This window comes from Dendrobates tinctorius, unplaced genomic scaffold (assembly GCF_039654945.1).
Source record: "Dendrobates tinctorius isolate UK_male_01 unplaced genomic scaffold, ASM3965494v1 ptg000133l, whole genome shotgun sequence".
Taxonomy (NCBI): Eukaryota; Metazoa; Chordata; class Amphibia; order Anura; family Dendrobatidae; genus Dendrobates; species Dendrobates tinctorius.
The window spans coordinates 18956771-18975828 of NW_027361801.1; the positions used below are offsets into that span (position 1 = coordinate 18956771).

The 19058-nt window shown below is 44.6% G+C and overlaps 1 protein-coding gene across 3 annotated transcripts in view; it reads right to left on the reverse strand.

Moving 5' to 3' along the window:
• Nucleotides 1-2179: 2179 nt before the first annotated feature.
• The window catches only part of MOSPD1 (motile sperm domain containing 1), a 98265-nt gene continuing 81386 nt past the window's right edge, over nt 2180-19058 (reverse strand). For all 3 annotated transcript variants that reach the window (XM_073543523.1, XM_073543522.1, XM_073543524.1), the window contains 4 exons: nt 7025-7100; nt 5740-5963; nt 5022-5183; nt 2180-2582 (listed from right to left, as the gene is read on the reverse strand). In XM_073543523.1, coding sequence (XP_073399624.1) covers nt 2551-2582; nt 5022-5183; nt 5740-5963; nt 7025-7100 — 494 coding nt within the window. In that variant the 3' untranslated portion in view covers nt 2180-2550. The remainder of the gene's footprint in view (nt 2583-5021; nt 5184-5739; nt 5964-7024; nt 7101-19058) is intronic.

Consider the following 19058-nt stretch of genomic DNA (forward strand, 5'->3'; position numbering starts at 1 on the left):
ATTCCTTTCCTCCATCCAGGGTAATATTAGTGATATATCCCATCTGGTGCTTGGGACGGGAACAGCATGGGCCTGTGTGATTTCAAATGCCAGGGCTGAATTTCAGCCCCAGTCCGTACCTGTAAACAGCTATCTGAATGAGGCCTATGACGTCTACTTCAGCCATGCAAACACCTCAAGGTTTTGAAGAGAAGCTTATTTGGTAGTTTCCTGAGTGCATTCTCAACATTTTTGACTGCCATTTTTTGTGTAGCGTCTTTTTCAGCTTTTTTTGTGTTCCATTTTTTTTTCTATTTCTGATTCAACAATGAAGAAACCACTCGAAACTTTCAAGCAAAAACACTGGCAAAGCGCACAAAAAGACGTCTTTTGAGCCTTCCCACTAACTTCTATTATAAAGTAGAGAGCGTCTTGCACAGCGGAAAGCACCTGAAGAAAGGTTAAGTCACATCTTTTAACTTCTTGGCGGGAAAAAAGACGATCAATAGCCTGAGCATATGAACAGCGAGTTTTTTTTATACAGAAGTTATATATTCATTCGAGTTCTTAGGTAGTGCTTTTTCAGGTGACATCGTGCGCATAAACCCAAAGACCTCCTTGCCTTCCAATTTATTTCAGTTTGTAATAAATCTGAGATTTTTAACAATTCTTCTCTCTGTAAATAATTTGAAGATATTTATAAAATTATTAATTGGTTGATTAAAAGCTGGAATAAACTTTTCCCAAAATCGGCGACACGAATGATTTTGAAATGACTTCAGTCAGTCATTATTTCGCTATCAAACACGTTAATTAAAAGCAAGACTAAATCACATTCATACTAATATACGGAGTTTGTGCAGTGGGAAGTTAAATTGATTTAGACTACAAATCAGAAGTGACTTCTGAAATGAATGTGCCAGTAATGTGCCACTGGGCACAAATGGATCCATTGCGTTGCTTTCGCTATTGTGACGGCAGAACGATTCTTTTAGTCATTGTACCTGTTCAATGCTGTCAGAGTCCAGAATGCAATGTTCACAGCATCAGAACGAATGAACTCCCTTGACCGGCCATGCTGATTAGTTTTGTGAGGCAGGGCACTTGTAAATTTCAGCTGCACAGCTCTGGCTAGTATTGCAAGTTTTGCCTCTTTTGACTTTAAGGGGGTAACATGTCTCCTTGTTGAGAATGACATGTCAGTGTAAGGAGACTTATAGGCCATGCAATGCTCCTTTGGGAAACTAAATATGCAGTTTGTGTATAGCTACAACACTGGAATACCTGCCAACTTCACACGAGTATATCGCCCTCCATTGGTGAGTTACTATTACTGCATGTTACAAGCACCGTTACTGTATGTTCCTTTTTAGGAATGGACAATAAAAAATAACTGTTGAATCCAAATTTTTGCTGTGATTTGTCTTGAGACGATGGAGAGAAAAGAAGCCCTGAGTTGAAGCCAAGACGGATAGAGTGAATGTGATGTCTTCTTTACGCAGAGTTGGTTAGTTTCTTCCTGTAGCCATGTTTCTGTAACCAATAAGTACAAAACAAGCGCGATTCAGCATGTAACATATGGGAGTAGTTCCTACAAGCCCTAGGAAATTATTATATGCTCACTGTATAAGATAGGATAGTAATATTTTATACTAAAGTATTCACTTACGCGTTCTCTTATTTTTATGTTCCCATTATACTGTAGTCTTTGAGCAAGTTCACTACTTTTTTGTGGACCATCCAAATTTCCAGATCAAAATTACCTATTCAAGTCAATGGACAACAGACACCGGCCGGCAGCAGAGGCGCAGACTAAGGGCTCATACTCACTTGCGAGAGACTCTACACATGCTCTTTTGTCATCCCTTCATAACAGAGAGGCAGGCTTTCACAGCAGACACAATGTATGCTGGGAAGTAAGGGGAAGAGAGTTCCAGCTCTGAAAGTGCTGGCAGAATGCTGGCAAAGAGAAGCTGCTCATTCAAAACAAGTGAATGGCAAAAATTACAGAATTGAGGCAGTTTTTAGGCAAGATAGAAGTAGTAAGTCCATGCATTTTGACAGGTTGTGTTTGTGAAAGGACAGGTACGCTTTACATCATGTATATTTTTCTAATATAAAATCACCAGGAGTAATAATCCCTACACACATAAACAATGACTGATTATGGGATGCTACATGGTAGATGGATTAAATTAGATTATTTCCGTTATTTTTTTTTTATTATTCCTGAAAAATGAAACACAAACAAAATGTAGAAAATGACCGTCCATTGGACAATAAAAGTATCGTATAGGCATACATAGAAAATGCAGTTTCTTCAGATTTCTTTCACAGACGTCATTTAACAACAAAAAAAAATCTTGGTTTTCTGTAACAAATTCACCGGTAATATATTTTCAGCCATTCAGTGACGATAATAAACAGTTAAAAGAGCTGACGTTTCGGCCATAATTCCTTAAAACCATTGCTATGTCTGTATGGCGGGAGAGCGCGGCCGGAGCAGCGGCTGAAAGCGGTCCCCGTGATGAAGTGGACAAACGCTGTCGTTTTCTAGGTGAACTAAAACCTTCATGTTCTCAGAACAACCATTGTGATAAGACCTGGAAGAGACAAAGCGGAGACAATGCAGAAGTCAGCACCGCAGAGTACAGCATTGTCAGCCATGAGGAGGGGGCTGCACAAAGGGTTAAGTGTGTTAGGTGATAGGGAATTGGTGCGGTGGCCACCTGCAGGCTATTGGGAGGTACTGCAGCATGCTACACCAAAGGTTTTTAAAGGTGTTGGTCACCATTGAGAATAACTTAAATGCATGTATTTTGACCTAAAAAGAATTTTGCCAATTGGGTTTCATTAAAAATTTTGCTAACTGCAAAATTAATTAACTGAGAGTCTTTCAGCTCGTTTTGTAAGTCTTTTATCTGTCTTTTTCTGAACTCCTCTGTGCTGCTTTATGGCCACTGACTTCTATCGGTGAGCTGAACTTTCCTGCGGTCCTAAAAAAGCTGAAAAGTGATTAGATACCGACGGATAAAAGAGTTACAAGCTTTCTAAATGAATCAGCTCACTGAAGGATTCTTAGGCCGGGGTCACACTAACCGACGCAAAATACGGTCCGTAGTTTACAGGCGTAATACGGATGAATGACCCCTAAACAGTGCTCCGTATGTCATCCGTAAGCAAGGTGTGGTCGCGTATTTTGCGCATGTCTGCATCCATATGTAATCCGTATGGCATCCGTATGGTGAGATTTTCTCGCCGATTTGCAAAATGGACATATAATGGAGCCCTATGACAGGGTTTCTAACAGAAACCAAAGAATAGATATAGACACATAGAATACATATAATATATATATATATATATATATATATATATATATATATATATATATATATATATATATACACACACACACACACACACACACACGTCATTGAGATAAACATATATAAATATATATATTTATATTTTACAGAGTTCTTCATAGCAGAATAGACGCTAATTAAATTGCCGGCTTCTATCAAATAATTCCCCAACCTGACATGAAATGACACATGGTTTACATTCAGTAAAGCACTTCATTTCATGTTTTTTTATACGTCCTTGACTAATAATTAGATGCGGGTTTGTGTGCCAAATTTGGGAGTTGTAGTTGTTATTTTAAGGGGTTAATCGTTGTTAAAAAATGCGTGGGCTTCCCATTGCCCTGTAGCGGTGGCGAATGGGTTAATCTAACAAAGGGTTAATGTCACCTTACAATCGAATGGTGACATTAACCCTTTGTTAGATTAACCCACTCGCCACCACTATAGGGCAATGGGAAGCCCACGCATTTTTTAACACAAAGAAACAGTGCAAAAAAACGCAAGTGTGAAACCAGCCTCAGATGCGAGAAAATCGCATCCTCGCATTGCACACGGTGACATACGGATCACTGTTCAGGGAACATTTCTGCGATTCTCGTCCGTGTAAAATAGACCGTATTTTTATACGTTGTGTGTGACTCCAGCCTTAATGTGACACTCCCCAGCGGCCCACAAATAATAACAAACATTATTAGTGATGCTAATAATCAGAGAAAAAGGGAAAAAAAGATGAAGGGTAAAAAAAAAGATGAAAAAGGTATATTCTTGGGTAAAACCAATACAAAGTAATTTGAGAAGTTGTCCAGGATTTGTTTAAATGTGTGCCAAGAGCTGGAAGTGTGGCAACCTAATAAAATAATCTTTAGTGATTTCTCTGCTGCTCCAGAGCTAAAACTATGGTGGTCTTCACTAATCCTGCATGATAATGTCATGTCCAACATTCACAAGGCTGGGCAGTTCTGCTTCTAACATACAGACACGCAAAGACACGTCTATACTTCTTCCACTGGATCCAGTCACAGTGGCTGGGATAAGTGGCACTACATCTCAGATGTTGAGCTTTGCCTAGTTAATAATTTCTAATGTCTTACCACAATTTTATTTTGTATTGTACATCGTAATGTCTTAGGCCTCTTTCACACTTCAGTTTTTTGCATCAGTTCAAATCCGCCAAAAAGTCAGACAAGCGGATCCGTTCTCAACTGATGTGAACGGATGGCACAGGATCCGTTTTCAGACGGATCCTGAAAATGAGGAAATTAAGGAACCGCTGGCCGGGAAGAGGAGAGAGAGAGTGAGAGTGAGAGTTTTGTCCGGCACCCAAAAAGAATTTCGGGTTAAATCAGTGTCTGGAGGATCCGCCAGAGAAAAAAACGTTGCAAGCTCCGTTTTGAAATCTTTGAGGATGGTGACGGACAGCAACTTTTGGCGGATCCTCAAAAAAAACGGATGCTACGGACGGCAATCCGTCACAATCCGCCATTAATGGAAGTCAATGGGGAAAAAAACGGATCCTCAAAAGAAAATTGAGGATCCGTTTTTTTCAAAACCTGGCGGATTGTGACTGATTGTAAAAAACTGAAGTGTGAAAGAGGCCTTACTAAATGCCTTCCTCATGGCTCGAAGGGGAATAATACTGGGCTTCATTTCACGTGACCAGCATGCTATTCTTACCTAAAACATAGGCAGCCACTAATTTTTGATTCACACTTAAGTGGAGGTAGAGAGGCACCACAGATTCCATTTCACCCAAAGTGGGCATCATCAGTGCGGCAATACAAACCATGCCAAGGAAGACCATCAGTAGACTCGGTCCTGAGGAAGAATTTCTGACATCTGGAAGAAGTACAAAAATAAATAAAAACTGACTCCCTGTTGATAAAATGCAAATTTTCATCTGGATTTTGACAAATAATTCTACAGTAAATGATTGTTGTTAGTAACTCTACCCAACGATTAGGTTTCAAGACGAGTTCACATAGGGCGGCCATAGCATGGGCAAGTTGTATATCCCGAGGTCAGCAATAAAACTTGTTGTTTGCCATAATACCAACACTTTGGGTTTTTTTTGCCCCTGCAGTTTTGCAGGCAGAGAGCAGTTTTACACCCAAACCATGAAGTCATGTATGATTTATTTCTACATCCCATCTTCCAGAACGCTCGGCTCCACCGCCTTTCATCTTCCCGTTTGCTGGAGGTAAGTACGTTCCTCAAGATTGACCATTTGGCTGACAGCATCATGGCGCTGCTTGCCCGAACTTTAGGCGTTACAATGCTAATTTTTAGATCAATTAAAAATGCTTTAATAATGTTGTTCCATAAACGTGTAGATAACGGATAAGTAGCAGGTGACTTGCCTACAACATCTGCACATTTCTAGAATCCCACTCACCCGCTTGGCATGGTGTCTGCTCGAAGAAGACACTTTCCGCTAAGTGCTCTTTGATCCTCTTCTCTTCCTCCTCTTTGTGCTGTTGCTCTTTAGCGGATGGAAGAAGAGTTGCTATTACCTCTTTGCGTCCCAATGCTTTTCTCTGGCTTTGTTCGGACACTTGAAGGCGGAATTTGTCAATAATGCCAAAGTGACTGGCTCGGACATCTTTGTGTCGAATAACACTGCAGGAGAGAAGAAGAAACACAATTAGGCCGGGATCACACATGTGGCAGTGCCGGGTATTAACATGTGAGACTCGTCTGAGTTTCTCGCATGTGTGATCCCAGCCTTAAAATTTGTGATTAGCAAAAATCTAGATTCTAATGTGGGTGGAGATGTAGGATATCAGGACTCGATAAGCATGGTCCCTACTCTGCTCCTTCACTTTGCAGTACCCTAAAATATAAATCTACTTCAAGGCAACTGGTCAGATCCCCTAAACCTTACACACCACCTTAGTACCATGTAATAAATACTCCAGCATCCCAATATTGCCCCTGATCGCCCAGGTAATAATTAGTATTATTAATGCCCCCGGCTTATGCAAGTGAACCTAACTAGTTTGGGGAGGGGGAAGTTTTTTAACCAATCTGGCCTTATATGCTGCAATCAAGACCCCTGGAAGGGATTCACCACATGATCTTTTCTGCGCTTGAAATCTCACATGCATCTAACCACCTTCGGCATCACTATGCTTCTCAGGGCATGCACAGAGTGCTGTTCAAGTGTGACAAGTACACCCAGCCTCTTTATAAGAAAAGAAGTCATGTACACGCATCAAATTTCATGCACCGAAAAGAAGATGAGATGGTCAGGGGGTCATGCAGACGTCCATGCACATCGGTCTGAGCATGGACCACAAATGCACAGACTGACCGCAGTTCTCCCAACCCAAGCGGCCACAGCCTCAGAAAAATACATAAAGCAGTTTGGAGACCTGCAGCCAGTCTGTGCATCATGGTTCAAAATCGGACCAAATTGCATGGACGTCTGAATAAGCTCTAAGGAGAAAAGATGCCTCGGAGGTCAGGCTCATTTGCAAGGTGGCAAGCAGTCCTCAAACCATGCACCCTGTTAGGGAGGGAGTATGAGCGCTGTGGATGTGGTGCTATTTACTGTATATATATATATATATATATATATATATATAACATGTCCCTTTTCTGCTCATCTTTTTCTGCCATTTGTCGGGCTGAATTTATAAGAGCATTAATAATAGTCCACCTGGATGTAAAATACTCACATATCAATGCAGCACTGAGGTTTCACCGCACCAGCAGCATCAACAACAACATACTTGTTAGGGGTTGTGCACAGGACTGCAGAGAAAAAAAGACAGTGTTGGCGAGCACAGAACTGCACTTTATTATTATTATTAAAGGGCATCTGTCAGGATGGTCCCTCCTAAGCCGTCTATATGGACATGTAGGTCATAGAAAGCTGAATAATATGATACATTTATATCTGCTATCTGATGTCTTATTCCGGAGAAATCCATGCTTTTTTTAATATGTAAATGAGCTGTTAAGATCTATGAGCCGAACATAGATCTCCCCGAGAATCTGTCTCCAGAGCTTATTTTATATGAATGGGGCATTACCACAGTGAGACATGTAGCTCAGAATAGCAGCCTGTCAGCCATTACATGTCTCACACTGGGAACTCGCCCAGTCATTTATAATAAGCTCTGGAGACAGATTCCCAGAGAGATCTATGTCTGGCTCGTAGATCTTAACAGCTCATTTACATCAGACCACAAATATCAAGGAACCATTTTATACAGCTTCCTATGACCTCCATGCCCATATAGACAGTTTAGGAGGGTTGATCCTACTGACAGATTCCCTTTAATCTCTTACTTTGCAGATCCTGATGGACTCTCAGCATGTTTTATCCGTGATAGATGTCACCACCTTGTATCGCAAAGGAAAATCTGTGGCAAAATCCGCAGTGAAAAATAAATGTGTTTGACTTTTAGTGCAGGCACTTGCCATGCCGCAGTGATATCATCCACGTATATGACACAATACACAGCGGCTGACGAATCAAAAAATTACCGGTATATGAAATAATTTATTGCTTTTCTATTTTTGGATATTCATAAGTTATTTTTTATTATTTCAAATAAAGGAAAAGTCCTAAAATTAACTCATTAGCTGGTTCATGGATGAAGCACGCAGTATTACAGTGTATGTGCGACCTGTAATGGCTGACCAGTAGTGATGAGCGAACATGCTCGGATAAGGCGTTACCTCAGCATGCTAAGGTGCTAACCGAGTATCTTCGGCGAGCTAAAAAAATATGTTCAAGTCCCCGCGACTGCAAGTCTCGTGGTTGTTCGACATGCAGGGATTGCATAAACAGCCGCAAGACATGCAGCCATGGTGACTTGTACATATTTTTCGAGTATACAGAAGTCACTTTGCTAGTACCAGAGCATGCTCACATAACACCTTATCCGAGCACGTTCGCTCATCACTACTGACCAGTTATTAGCTATTAGTATTAGTAAATGTTACTTTTTGGTGGAAGGTCACTAAACCCACATGAATATGCAATTATCAGTTCTCACGCAAATGGTAATGATGTGTATGGGGATTTCTGTGACTCTCAGGGGAACACCTTTAAAGGACAATTTTTTTTACTTAAATGCATGTTAATTGGGTTGCAATAAGAACTTTGCACGATTTGGCTTATAAAGGCTTTTTCTTTTCCTGTGGACTGCGGTAAAAAAAAAAAATTAGTTAAGAAGAGCTCCGAAAAAGACAGATAAAAGAGTTACAAACTCCAGATCAGACAATCGTTGTGCCTGACTGACGGAGTCTGGTATCTCCTTCTGCAGCCTGCAATAGACGGGTGCAATACAAAGGCCAGAGAAGGCAAGCGGTGCAACATTGTTAATGACGCTCAATTTCAAAATTTTTTTTTTTTACTCCAAATTCCATGCATTTAAGAAGAAAAATTGTCCCCAAAAGGTGGAAAACTCACCAGACCCTTTGCTTTTTTGATAGGCTTTCTCCTCTCTGAAAACATGTGATCGCTTAGCAGTGCCGAAGGTTTAAGCGTATTGGCGAGTGAGGAATTCAACCTCCATGTGATACTGGTAAAGTCATGTTCACACGGTCAGTATTTTACATCAGTATTTGTAAGTCAAGATTGGAACAATTGTAGGGAAGGTGACCTGACGGACGGACTGACTGGTCAGATTTAAAAAGGAAAAACAGCTAGGAAAGTGTAGGTGACGTGCAGTACCTTGAACTGACATTAGAGGGCAGAGAGCAGTGTGAGCATAGGACTTGACATCAGCTTAGGGCTAAGAAACCGTTGGTCATGGGGGGCGGAGTTATAGGGAACCGGGAAAGTTATAAATTTGACAGGAGGGCTCCAGAAAGTTCCAGTCCCCAGGGGGAGCTCAAGTGACGAGGAGACTGTGACAGTTGCTGCACTGTGAGGAAAACCCAACCAGGGGGACTGAGGAGAAAGGAAGTCAGGGGAGTGGTCCTGACACGAAATACCGCAGTATAGACGAGGCTCCGGGTGTGGGACACCATATTGGAACGACACTTGACCAGTAACATTACTGTTGGTGTATAGGCCTAAGGCAGCCACAGTGACGGAGCTGTCAGAGCGTCACTGAGTGTAAAGGGGATGGTACGTAAATATACTCCCCGGGAGAAAGTGTGTCACCCTGTGTTCTGTAACCGGAGAACCGTGAAGAAAAGTGCGGTGTGCTGTGAGGCCGTCTGGCGGACGGCGAGAGAAAGAATAACCTTGGACCTGTTGCACCCAAAACTTGCCTCCAGCTAGTGTCTGTACGTTACTGCGCGGTATCCAGAGGGACCACCCCCCAGCCCGGCCCACCGACCCTATAGTTGGCGTAGTCGGCAGGATCAACGCCGCTAATACAATATCTTCTGCGGCAGGCCTACCTCTGAGGAATGGGAACGGACTTGGACTGCACTGTGTTGATTATAAACCCCTGTGGATTACAAATTAAAAAACCTGTGGATTACAAATTGGGAGTGCTGTGGCGTATCTGCGTTGCCAGCAGAGGATCCGAGGTGGTACCAGGTCCGGAGCAAGATGGTGGTGCTGCTTCAGCGCAGAGGAGAGATCCAGGTGTTTGCCGTTGTCTCCAATGGACTGGGGCCCCCTCCTACGTACCCTTGGGGACGGCGATATGTACCAGGAGGCCGACGCTTCCACATACTGGACCCTGACAAGTGGGTGGAAAGGCCTGCCGTCGCCCCACCCAGCAGAGGGAGTGCCACAGAGGAAAAGATTGTCTGTGGCTGTTTGGCGCAATTCGATTGCTGCCCACTGGACGGGATGCGACACTGCGGTTGTAGAGGCATTGGCCGCCTGGAGTGGCGATGGCGGCTGGAGGTCGAGCTCCGCCAGAAGATCTATACCTCGGAGTCACGAACAGCCAGTCCGGTCTCGGGTGGAGCCATGGCAGATCCCACGGGAGCGGTTGCCCAAGATATCAGCAGAGAGCCCCTCCGCGGAACATCTGGGCCTGGAGGCCAGCCTCACCGGTTGGTGGAGTGAAGAGCGGAGACTGCAGGAGCAGCCGCGGGAAGATGTGACGGAGACCGCGGCGCCGGGGAAGGTGAGAGTTCCCCCGGCTTTGCCAGTGGCTCCGCAAGCGGCCCCCACCACTCAGTCGCAGCGCGCGGCCTCCTGTGCTCCCGAAAGTCTGGGCAAGGAAGATCCCGCTGTCTATGCGGAGCTGAGTGGGGCCTCCACTCCCAGCCCCGAGTCACCGCGCCCGGTGACGCCACGCCTGGTGTCGCCGGTGCGGAGCATGTTTCCCGAAGACGCTGTTGCGTCCCCCCTGCAAGTGACGACATCCTCCCCGAAACCAGCTGTTACTCCGGTTATGCCGGCTCCAGCTCCGGATGCAGTCCACCCTGCGGCCGCGGTTATGCCGGCATTGGAACTGGCTGAGGCCTATTTGTCAAGCCCTGTGGCCCAACATCCGGAAAACCTGTCTGCCCCTATCCACCACCCGGCCCCAGCGGCTGCTGGGCCGCAGACATCACCAGCCGCCTCTGCCCTGTTTTTGTCCCCGGCTAAGTCCCGCCCACCGGACCTCCCGGGCTCACACCGGACCCTCCGTTTGGGTCACAGAAGTGGTAAAAAAGAAGAAAGCCAGGGAGCAGGAAGTATGGAACCTGCTTCATGCAAAGGGGGAGGCTGGCATGGCGGCGACACGATCTATGGGACGGCTCGTGTATACGAATATACCCAGGGGGTATGGGTTCATACGCGATCTGGCTACCGGCCAGAAGGTTTATATTAATGTGGCCTCTATTCGTCACGGCCGGGCTCTACACGAGGGGGACTTGGTGTCGTACTACAAAGAGTACTGTCCCCACGGCTACTACGCAGTAGCTGTGATTGCTGAGTCCGAAGGTCACGAGCCCCCGTAGAAAGAACTCACAGGACACTCCTTACATCCCGGGAGCTCCACGGCTGTGGGGCCCCTCGTTGCCGGCCACTAGGAGGTGGCTTGAACTTTCGAAATTTCGTTGCACCGTTGTGCAAATCACAAGGACAGTTTGCGTCCAAGTTAATGGGAAAAAAAAAAAAAAGTTTAATATAAAAGTTGAGGTTTTGTTTGTATTAAGCCTGGCAAAGCAGGGATGTGATGAGAGAGGAAGTGTCCTTGTTAACCCCTTCACGACCTTTGACGCCACGTAGGCGTCATGAAAAGTCGTGCCAGAACGACCCATGACGCCTATGTGGGTCACTGAAAGGTCACCCGACCCGCAGATACAGGGGGCTTTGTTCTTCGCCACAAGGGGCGTGGCTTCGCCCCCACGTGGCTACGATCGCTCTGATTGGCTGTTAAAAGTGAAACAGCCAATCAGAGCGATAGTAATATTTCATCAATGAAAATTGATGAAATATTACAATCCAGCCATGGCCGATGCTGCTGTAGCATCGGACATGGCTGGAGACACCGATTCCACCCCCCCCACCGGCGATCGCCCCCCCCCCCCGCAACTGAATGACAGCGGTGATCTGCCGCCGCTGTCATCATCTGCCCCCCTCCCATTCCCTCTGCTCCCCGCCAGCTTCCGATAACCCCCTCACCCCCTCTCACCTCCCCCGGCACCTTCTAAGTCCCCCTGTCGCTCCCGGTGTCCGGCGGGTCCGGTTCATGGGCGCCGCCATTTTGGAAAATGGCGGGCGCATGCACAGTGCGCCCGCCCGAATCTGCCGGCTGCAGATTCCATTCTTTCATTTTGATCACTCTCACAGTGATCAAAATGAAAGAAAAAGTAAATAAACCCCCCGATTATCACCCCCACAGGTAGGCACAACTAATAAAGTAAAGAAAATATTTTTATTTTTCCATTAGGGTTAGGGTTAGGGTTGAAAAGAGGGTTAGGGTTGAAAAGAGGGTTAGGGTTGGAAAGAGGGTTAGGGCTAGGGTTGGAAAGAGGGTTAGGGTTGGAAAGAGGGTTAGGGTTAGGATTGGAAAGAGGGTTAGGGTTGGAAAGAGGGTTAGGGTTGGAAAGAGGGTTAGCGTTGGAAAGAGGGTTAGCGTTGGAAAGAGGGTTAGCGTTGGAATTAGGGTTAGGCTTGTGGTTAGGGATGTGTTAGGGTTAGGGCTGTGGTTAGGGGTGTGTTGGGGTTAGGGTTGGAGTTAGAATTGTGGGGTTTCCACTGTTTAGGCATCAGGGGGTCTCGAAACGCGACATGGTGCAACCATTGATTCCAGCCAATTTTGCGTTCAAAAAGTTAAATGGTGCACCCTCCCTTCCAAGCCCTGACATGTGCCCAAACAGTGGTTTACCCCAACATATGGGGTATCAGCGTACTCAGGAAAAATTGCACAACAACTTTTGGGGACTAATTTCTCGTGTCACCCTTGGGAAAATAAAAAATTGGGGGCTAAAAAATTATTTTTGTGGAAAAAATGATTTTTTCATTTTCACGTCTCTGCATTATAAACTTCTGTGAAGCACTTGGGGGTTCAAAGTGCTCACAACACATCTTACATACATTCCTTGGAAGGTCTAGTTTCCAAAATGGGGTCACTTGTGGGGGGTTTCCACTGTTTAGGCACATCAGGGGCTCTGCAAACGTAATGACGACCGCAGTCTATTCCATCAAAGTCTGCATTTCAAAACGTCACTACTTCCATTCCGAGCCCTGACGTGTGCCCAAACAATGGTTCCCCCCCACATATGGGGTACCAGCGTACTCAGGACAAATTGGACAGCAACTTTTGGGGTCCAATTTCTCCTGTTACCCTTGTGAAAATAAAAAATTGCGAGCTAAAAAATCATTTTTTGAGGAAAAAAAATTATTTTTTATTTTCATGGCTCTGCGTTATAATCTTCTGTGAAGCACTTGGGGGGTTCAGTATGCTCACTACACATCTAGGCAACTTCCTTATGGGGTCTAGTTTCCAAAATGGGGTCACTTGTGGGGGATTTCCACAGTTTAGGTACATCAAGGGCTCTGCAAATGTAACATGATGCCCGCAGACCATGCCATCAAAGTCAGCATTTCAAAATGTCACTACTTCACTTCCGAGCCCTGACGTGTGCCCAAACAATGGTTCCCCCTCACATATGAGGTATCAGCGTACTCAGGAGAAACTGTACAACAACTTTCGGGGTCCAATTTCTCCTGTTACCCTTGTGAAAATAAAAAATTGCGAGCTAAAAAATCATTTTTTGAGGAAAAAAAATGATTTTTTATTTTCACGGCTCTGCGTTATAAACTTCTGTGAAGCACTTGGGGGTTCAAGGTGCTCACCACACATCTAGATAAGTTCCTTGGGGGGTCTAGTTTCCAAAATGAGGTCACATGCGGGGGTTTCTACTGTTTAGGCACACAGGGGCTCTGCAAATGTAACATGACACCCTCAGACCATGCCACCAAAGTCAGCATTTCAAAATGTCACTACCTCCCTGCTGAGCCCCGACGTGTGCCCAAACAGTGGTCCCCCCCCACATATGGGGTACCAGTGTACTCAGGACTAACTGTACAACAACTTTTGGGGTCCAATTTATCCTGGTACCCCTGTGAAAATAAAAAATTGCGGACTAAAAATATTTTTTTTAAGAAAAAAAAATATTTTTTATTTTCACGGCTCTACGTTATAAACTTCTGTGAAGCACCTGGGGGTTCAAAGTGCTCACTATGCATCTAGATAAGTTCCTTAGGGGGTCTAGTTTCCATAATGGGGTCATTTGTGGGGGAGCTCCAAAGTTTAGACACACAGGGGCTCTCCAAACACGACATGGTGTCCGCTAACGATTGGAGCTAATTTTCATTTCAAAAAGTCAAATGGCACTCCTTCCCTTCTGAGCCCTGCCGTGCGCCCAAACAGTGGTTCCCCCCCACATATGGGGTACCAGCGTACTCAGGACAAACTGGACAACAACTTTTGTGGTCCAATTTCTCCTGTTACCCTTGTGAAAATAAAAAATAGCGTGCTAAAAAATCATTTTTGAGGAAAAAAAATGATTTTTTATTTTCACTGCTCTACGTTATAAACTTTTGTGAAGCACTTGGGGGTTCAAAGTGCTCCCTACACATCTAGATAAGTTCCTTAAGGGGTCTAGTTTCCAAAATGGGGTCACTTGTGGGGGAGCTCCAATGTTTAGGTACACAGGGGCTCTCCAAACGCGACATGGTGTCCGATAATGATTGGAGCGAATTTTCCATTCAAAAAGTCAAATGGTGCTCCTTCTCTTCCGAGCCCTGCCGTGCGCCCAAACAGTGGTTTATGACCACATATGAGGTATTGGAGTACTCAGGAGAAATTGTCCAACAAATTTTAGGATCCATTTTATCCTGTTGCCCACGTGAAAATGAAAAAACTGAGGCTAAAAGATAATTTTTGTGAAAAAAAAGTACTTTTTTTTTACGGATCAATTTGTGAAGCACCTGGGGGTTCAAAGTGATCACTATGCATCTACATAAGTTTCTTGAGGGGTCTAGTTTCCAAAATGGGGTCACTTGTGGGGAAGCTCCAGTGCTTAGGCGCACAGCGACTCTCCAAACGCGACATGGCAAGCGCTAAATATTCCAGCATATTTTCCATTCAAAAAGTCAAATGTGCTCCTTCCCTTCCGAGCCCTGCCGTGCGCCCAAACAGTGGTTTATGACCACATATGAGGTATCGGTGTACTCAGGAGAAATTGCCCAACAAATTTTAGGATCCATTTTATCCTGTAGCCCATGTGAAAAAGAAAAAAATTAATGATAAAAGAAAATTTGTGGTGCAAAAAATAAAATGTCCATTTTTTCCTTCCACGTTGCTTTAGTTCCTGTGAAGCACCTGAAGGGTTAATAATCTCCTAGAATGTAGTTTTGAGTAGCTTGAGGGGTGCAGTTTTTAGAATGGTGTCACTTTTGGGTATTTTCTGCCATATAGACCCCTCAAAGTGACTTCAAATGTGAGGTGGTCCCTAAAAAAAATGGTTTTGTAAATATTGTTGTAAAAATGAGAAATCGCTGGTCAACTTTTAACCCTTATAACTTCCTAACAAAAAAAAAAATTGTTTCCAAAATTGTGCTGATGTAAAGTAGACATGTGGGAAATGTTATTTAGTAACTATTTTGTGTCACATCACTCTCTGGTTTAACAGAATAAAAATTCAAAATTTGAAAATTGCGAAATTTTTAAAATTTCCACCAAATTTCTGTTTTTTTTCACAAATAAACGCAAAAATTATCGACCTAAGTTTACCACTAACATGAAGCCCAATATGTCATGAAAAAACAATCTCAAAATCGCTAAGATGCGTTGAAGCGTTCCAGAGTTATTACCTCATAAAGGGACACTGGTCAGAATTGCAAAAAATGGCCAGGTCATTAAGGTCAAAATAGGTTGGGTCATGAATGGGTTAAAGGAAGGGGGAGGAGAAAATCTGTTATGTTTATTATATGTTGGTTTTAAAAAAAAAAATAGAAAAAATGTAAGAAAACGGGGTACTTGTGATATTATAGAGTTGTTTTGATGTATGATATGCACAAGAAATGCAACAGATCCGGGTAAGGGAAGGTCTGTGTGACCAAAGGAAGCGTGAGACCGAAGGGGTCTATGAGTTGAGAGGGTCTGAGAGACCGGGACGCCGACCATGACTGGTAACTAAGAGAAAGACAAAGAGATAGAAGATGTGAAGCAGACAGTAGTCCTAGGTCAGGTCCCAACCACCACGGACACCCCTGGAAGAGGAAGGCGGGCACCGGCGATGATCTGGTAGGTGTAAGGCCTCGATCATGGCGTACCGGATTGTGAAAAATGACAGAAGGGAAGAGTAGGAGAGTAAGATTGTCGGGGACGACAATAGATAAAGGAAGGGAGAGTGTAGGGAAGGTGACCTGACGGACGGACTGACTGGTCAGATTTAAAAAGGGAAAACAGCTAGGAAAGTGTAGGTGACGTGCAGTACCTTGAACTGACATTAGAGGGCAGGGAGGAGTGTGAGCATAGGACTTGACATCAGCTTAGGGCTAAGAAACCGTTGGTCATGGGGGGCGGAGTTATAGGGAACCCAGGAAAGTTATAAATTTGACAGGAGGGTTCCAGAAAGTTCCAGTCCCCAGGGGGAGCTCAAGTGACGAGGAGACTGACAGTAGCTGCACTGTGAGGAAAACCCAACCGGGGGACCGAGGAGAAAGGAAGTCAGGGGGTGGTCCTGACACAAAGTACCGCAGTATAGACGAGGCTCCGGGTGTGGGACACCGTATTGGAACGACGCTTGACCAGTAACATTACTGTTGGTGTATAGGCCTAAGGCAACCACAGTTACGGAGCTGTCAGAGCTGTCAGCCTGGCCCACCGACCCTACACAATCAGAGGAAAAGTATAATAGAAACCAGTCACCACTTCTGAATTTATCACCCACTCCTGGTTATGGCTTACAAATACGGAGGTAAAATACTGACCAAATACTGAACATGTCCTAAGTGAAATTTCATATAACTGTCTGTTCAAATGAATCATTGCAATTTTGCTTGATCATTAATTAGTTGCTGATTATGCTGCTTGGTATTATATGATGAAGGTAAACTTTAAAGGGGATGTCCAGGGTATAGAAAAAGCAGGAAATGGAAAAAATTACCAACGATCGCTTGTTCTATCCATCCTAGCTCCTGTGACTCGGGACAACCTCTTTAAAGAAGCGCTCCTCCTCCTCCCATCAAAATTCCTATCATCATATTATATGGCACTTGTGACAAAGTCACTGGCAAAGTGCTGGAGGGGAGATATGCATCACTGAGGATGGTAACTTCAGGGATATGAACATAGGAAAATGCTCCAGAACACTAAGTGTTTAGAGGGGTTAATCGGCCATGTAAAGGGCTAGGTTTAGTGAACAGCTGAAGAGTGGGTGGGAGGCTGTTCACCTTATCTCCACCCCAGGGTGTGGTTTAGGAGGTAAAAAGTCAGCCTTCTGAATCATTCAGTGTTGGGTGTGCCTGGAGATGCAAGCTCAAGAGAAGTGTTTATGTGAAAGAAAGCTGAACCTTGTTTACCCAGAGCGGACGGTGTTATGAATGAGTCACCGAAGGAGGAAAAAACAAAAATACAAGCTAAGTCCAGAAAACCGGAGAGTGTTGTGAGTTCATTTTTCCCTTCACCGTTGAGGTCTGATGAACTCCCTCCTCTGGTGAAGGAAGGTAGTGAGGCTGATTATCAAACACCTGGGCAGCTAGATGATGACTGGGTGGCTGGAATTGAGGACTGGATATAAGGCAGCCGACGCCCTTCTGCCTTGCTGGTGATCCTGCTGGATTCTTGGAGACCAGTCTGATTCCTGCGTCTCAAAGCTAAGTTTTTCTGCTCTGCTTTGTACTCTTCAGTTTTGTTTTTGTTTTGCCTTGTTTTTTGGGAGTTCTGCCATCCCCGGCCGGGGGTGAGCTGAATTCCATTTTTGCCTCTGATCTGTTGATCTTTTGCTCTGTCTTCAGAATATACCTGAGTGCTGATTTAGTCTTTTGAAGCCTAGCGACTTCAGGGCCTGTTTTTCCTTTCAGTCGGTTGGCACATTTTGGATAGGGTTTTTGCGGATGGCAGATAGTAGCTTTCCTATCCTGTCCTATTTTAGTTAGCTTGGGCCCCATCATTTGCTCAACCTATCTTTCTATCTCTGTTAGTGTTTTCACCTTGCTTCACCGTCATTATATGTTGGGGGCTGCCAATTGCTTTGGGGTCTGCTCTGAGGCAGTTTAGTTTTTCCCCTTTCTGTCTTTAGGCTATGTAGTTCTCCGGCTGTGATCGAGGGGTCTAGGGCACCGTAGGAACCCCCCACGGCTACTGCTAGTTGTTGTGTATAGGTTCAGGGGTCTGCAATCCAATAGCTGCCAACCTCTCTGGTTTTTCTGGACTTAGCTAGTATTTTGTTTTTTCCTCCTTCGGTGACTCATCATAACAGGAGAGGTTGGTAGCTATCGGATTGCAGACCCCTGATCCTATCCACAACAACTAACAGTAGCCGTGGGGGGTTCCTACGTTGCCCTAGACCCCTCGATCACAGCCGGAGAACTAAATAGGCCTAAAGAAAGAAAGGGGAAATCTAAACTGCCCCAGAGCAGACCCCAAAGCAACAGGCAGCCCCCAACATATAATGACGGTGAAGCAAGATGAAAACACTAACACAGATAGAAAGATAGGTTGAGCAAACGATGGGGCCAAGCTAACTAAAAAGGACAGGACAGAAAAGCTGCTGTCTGCAATCCGTAAAAAACCCTACCAAAAAATGTCCCAACCGTCTGATAGGAAAAACAGGCCCTGAAGTCGCTAGGACTTCAAAATGACTATATCAGCACTCAGGTAAATTCTGAAGACAGAGCAAAGAGACAAACTGATCAGAGACAAAAATGGAACTCAGCACACCCCCGACCGGGGATGGCTGAACTCCAAAAAACAAGGAAATTTACACCCAGGGCTCAGCTCAATTGCACATAACTCCTATGAGGAGGCAAAGACGCAGACTCATTCTCACTAAATACATCATAAAAATCAGCCAAATAGTCAGGAACATCATGCGACTGGGGAGAGGTGGAGAAAACAGGAGCATCACTAAGGGCACACCGACAACCCCAACTCACCACAGACACAGATTTCCAACCAAAACTGTATTATGGATTTGCAACCAGGGAAACCCCAGAACAATGGTATCATGCAAATTATGCAACACCAAAAATCTGCAATTCTCTTGATGGTCTGGGGTGACCCGCATTACCACCTGGGTCCAAAACTGAGGTTTATTCTTCGCCAAAGGAGTAGCATCAATACC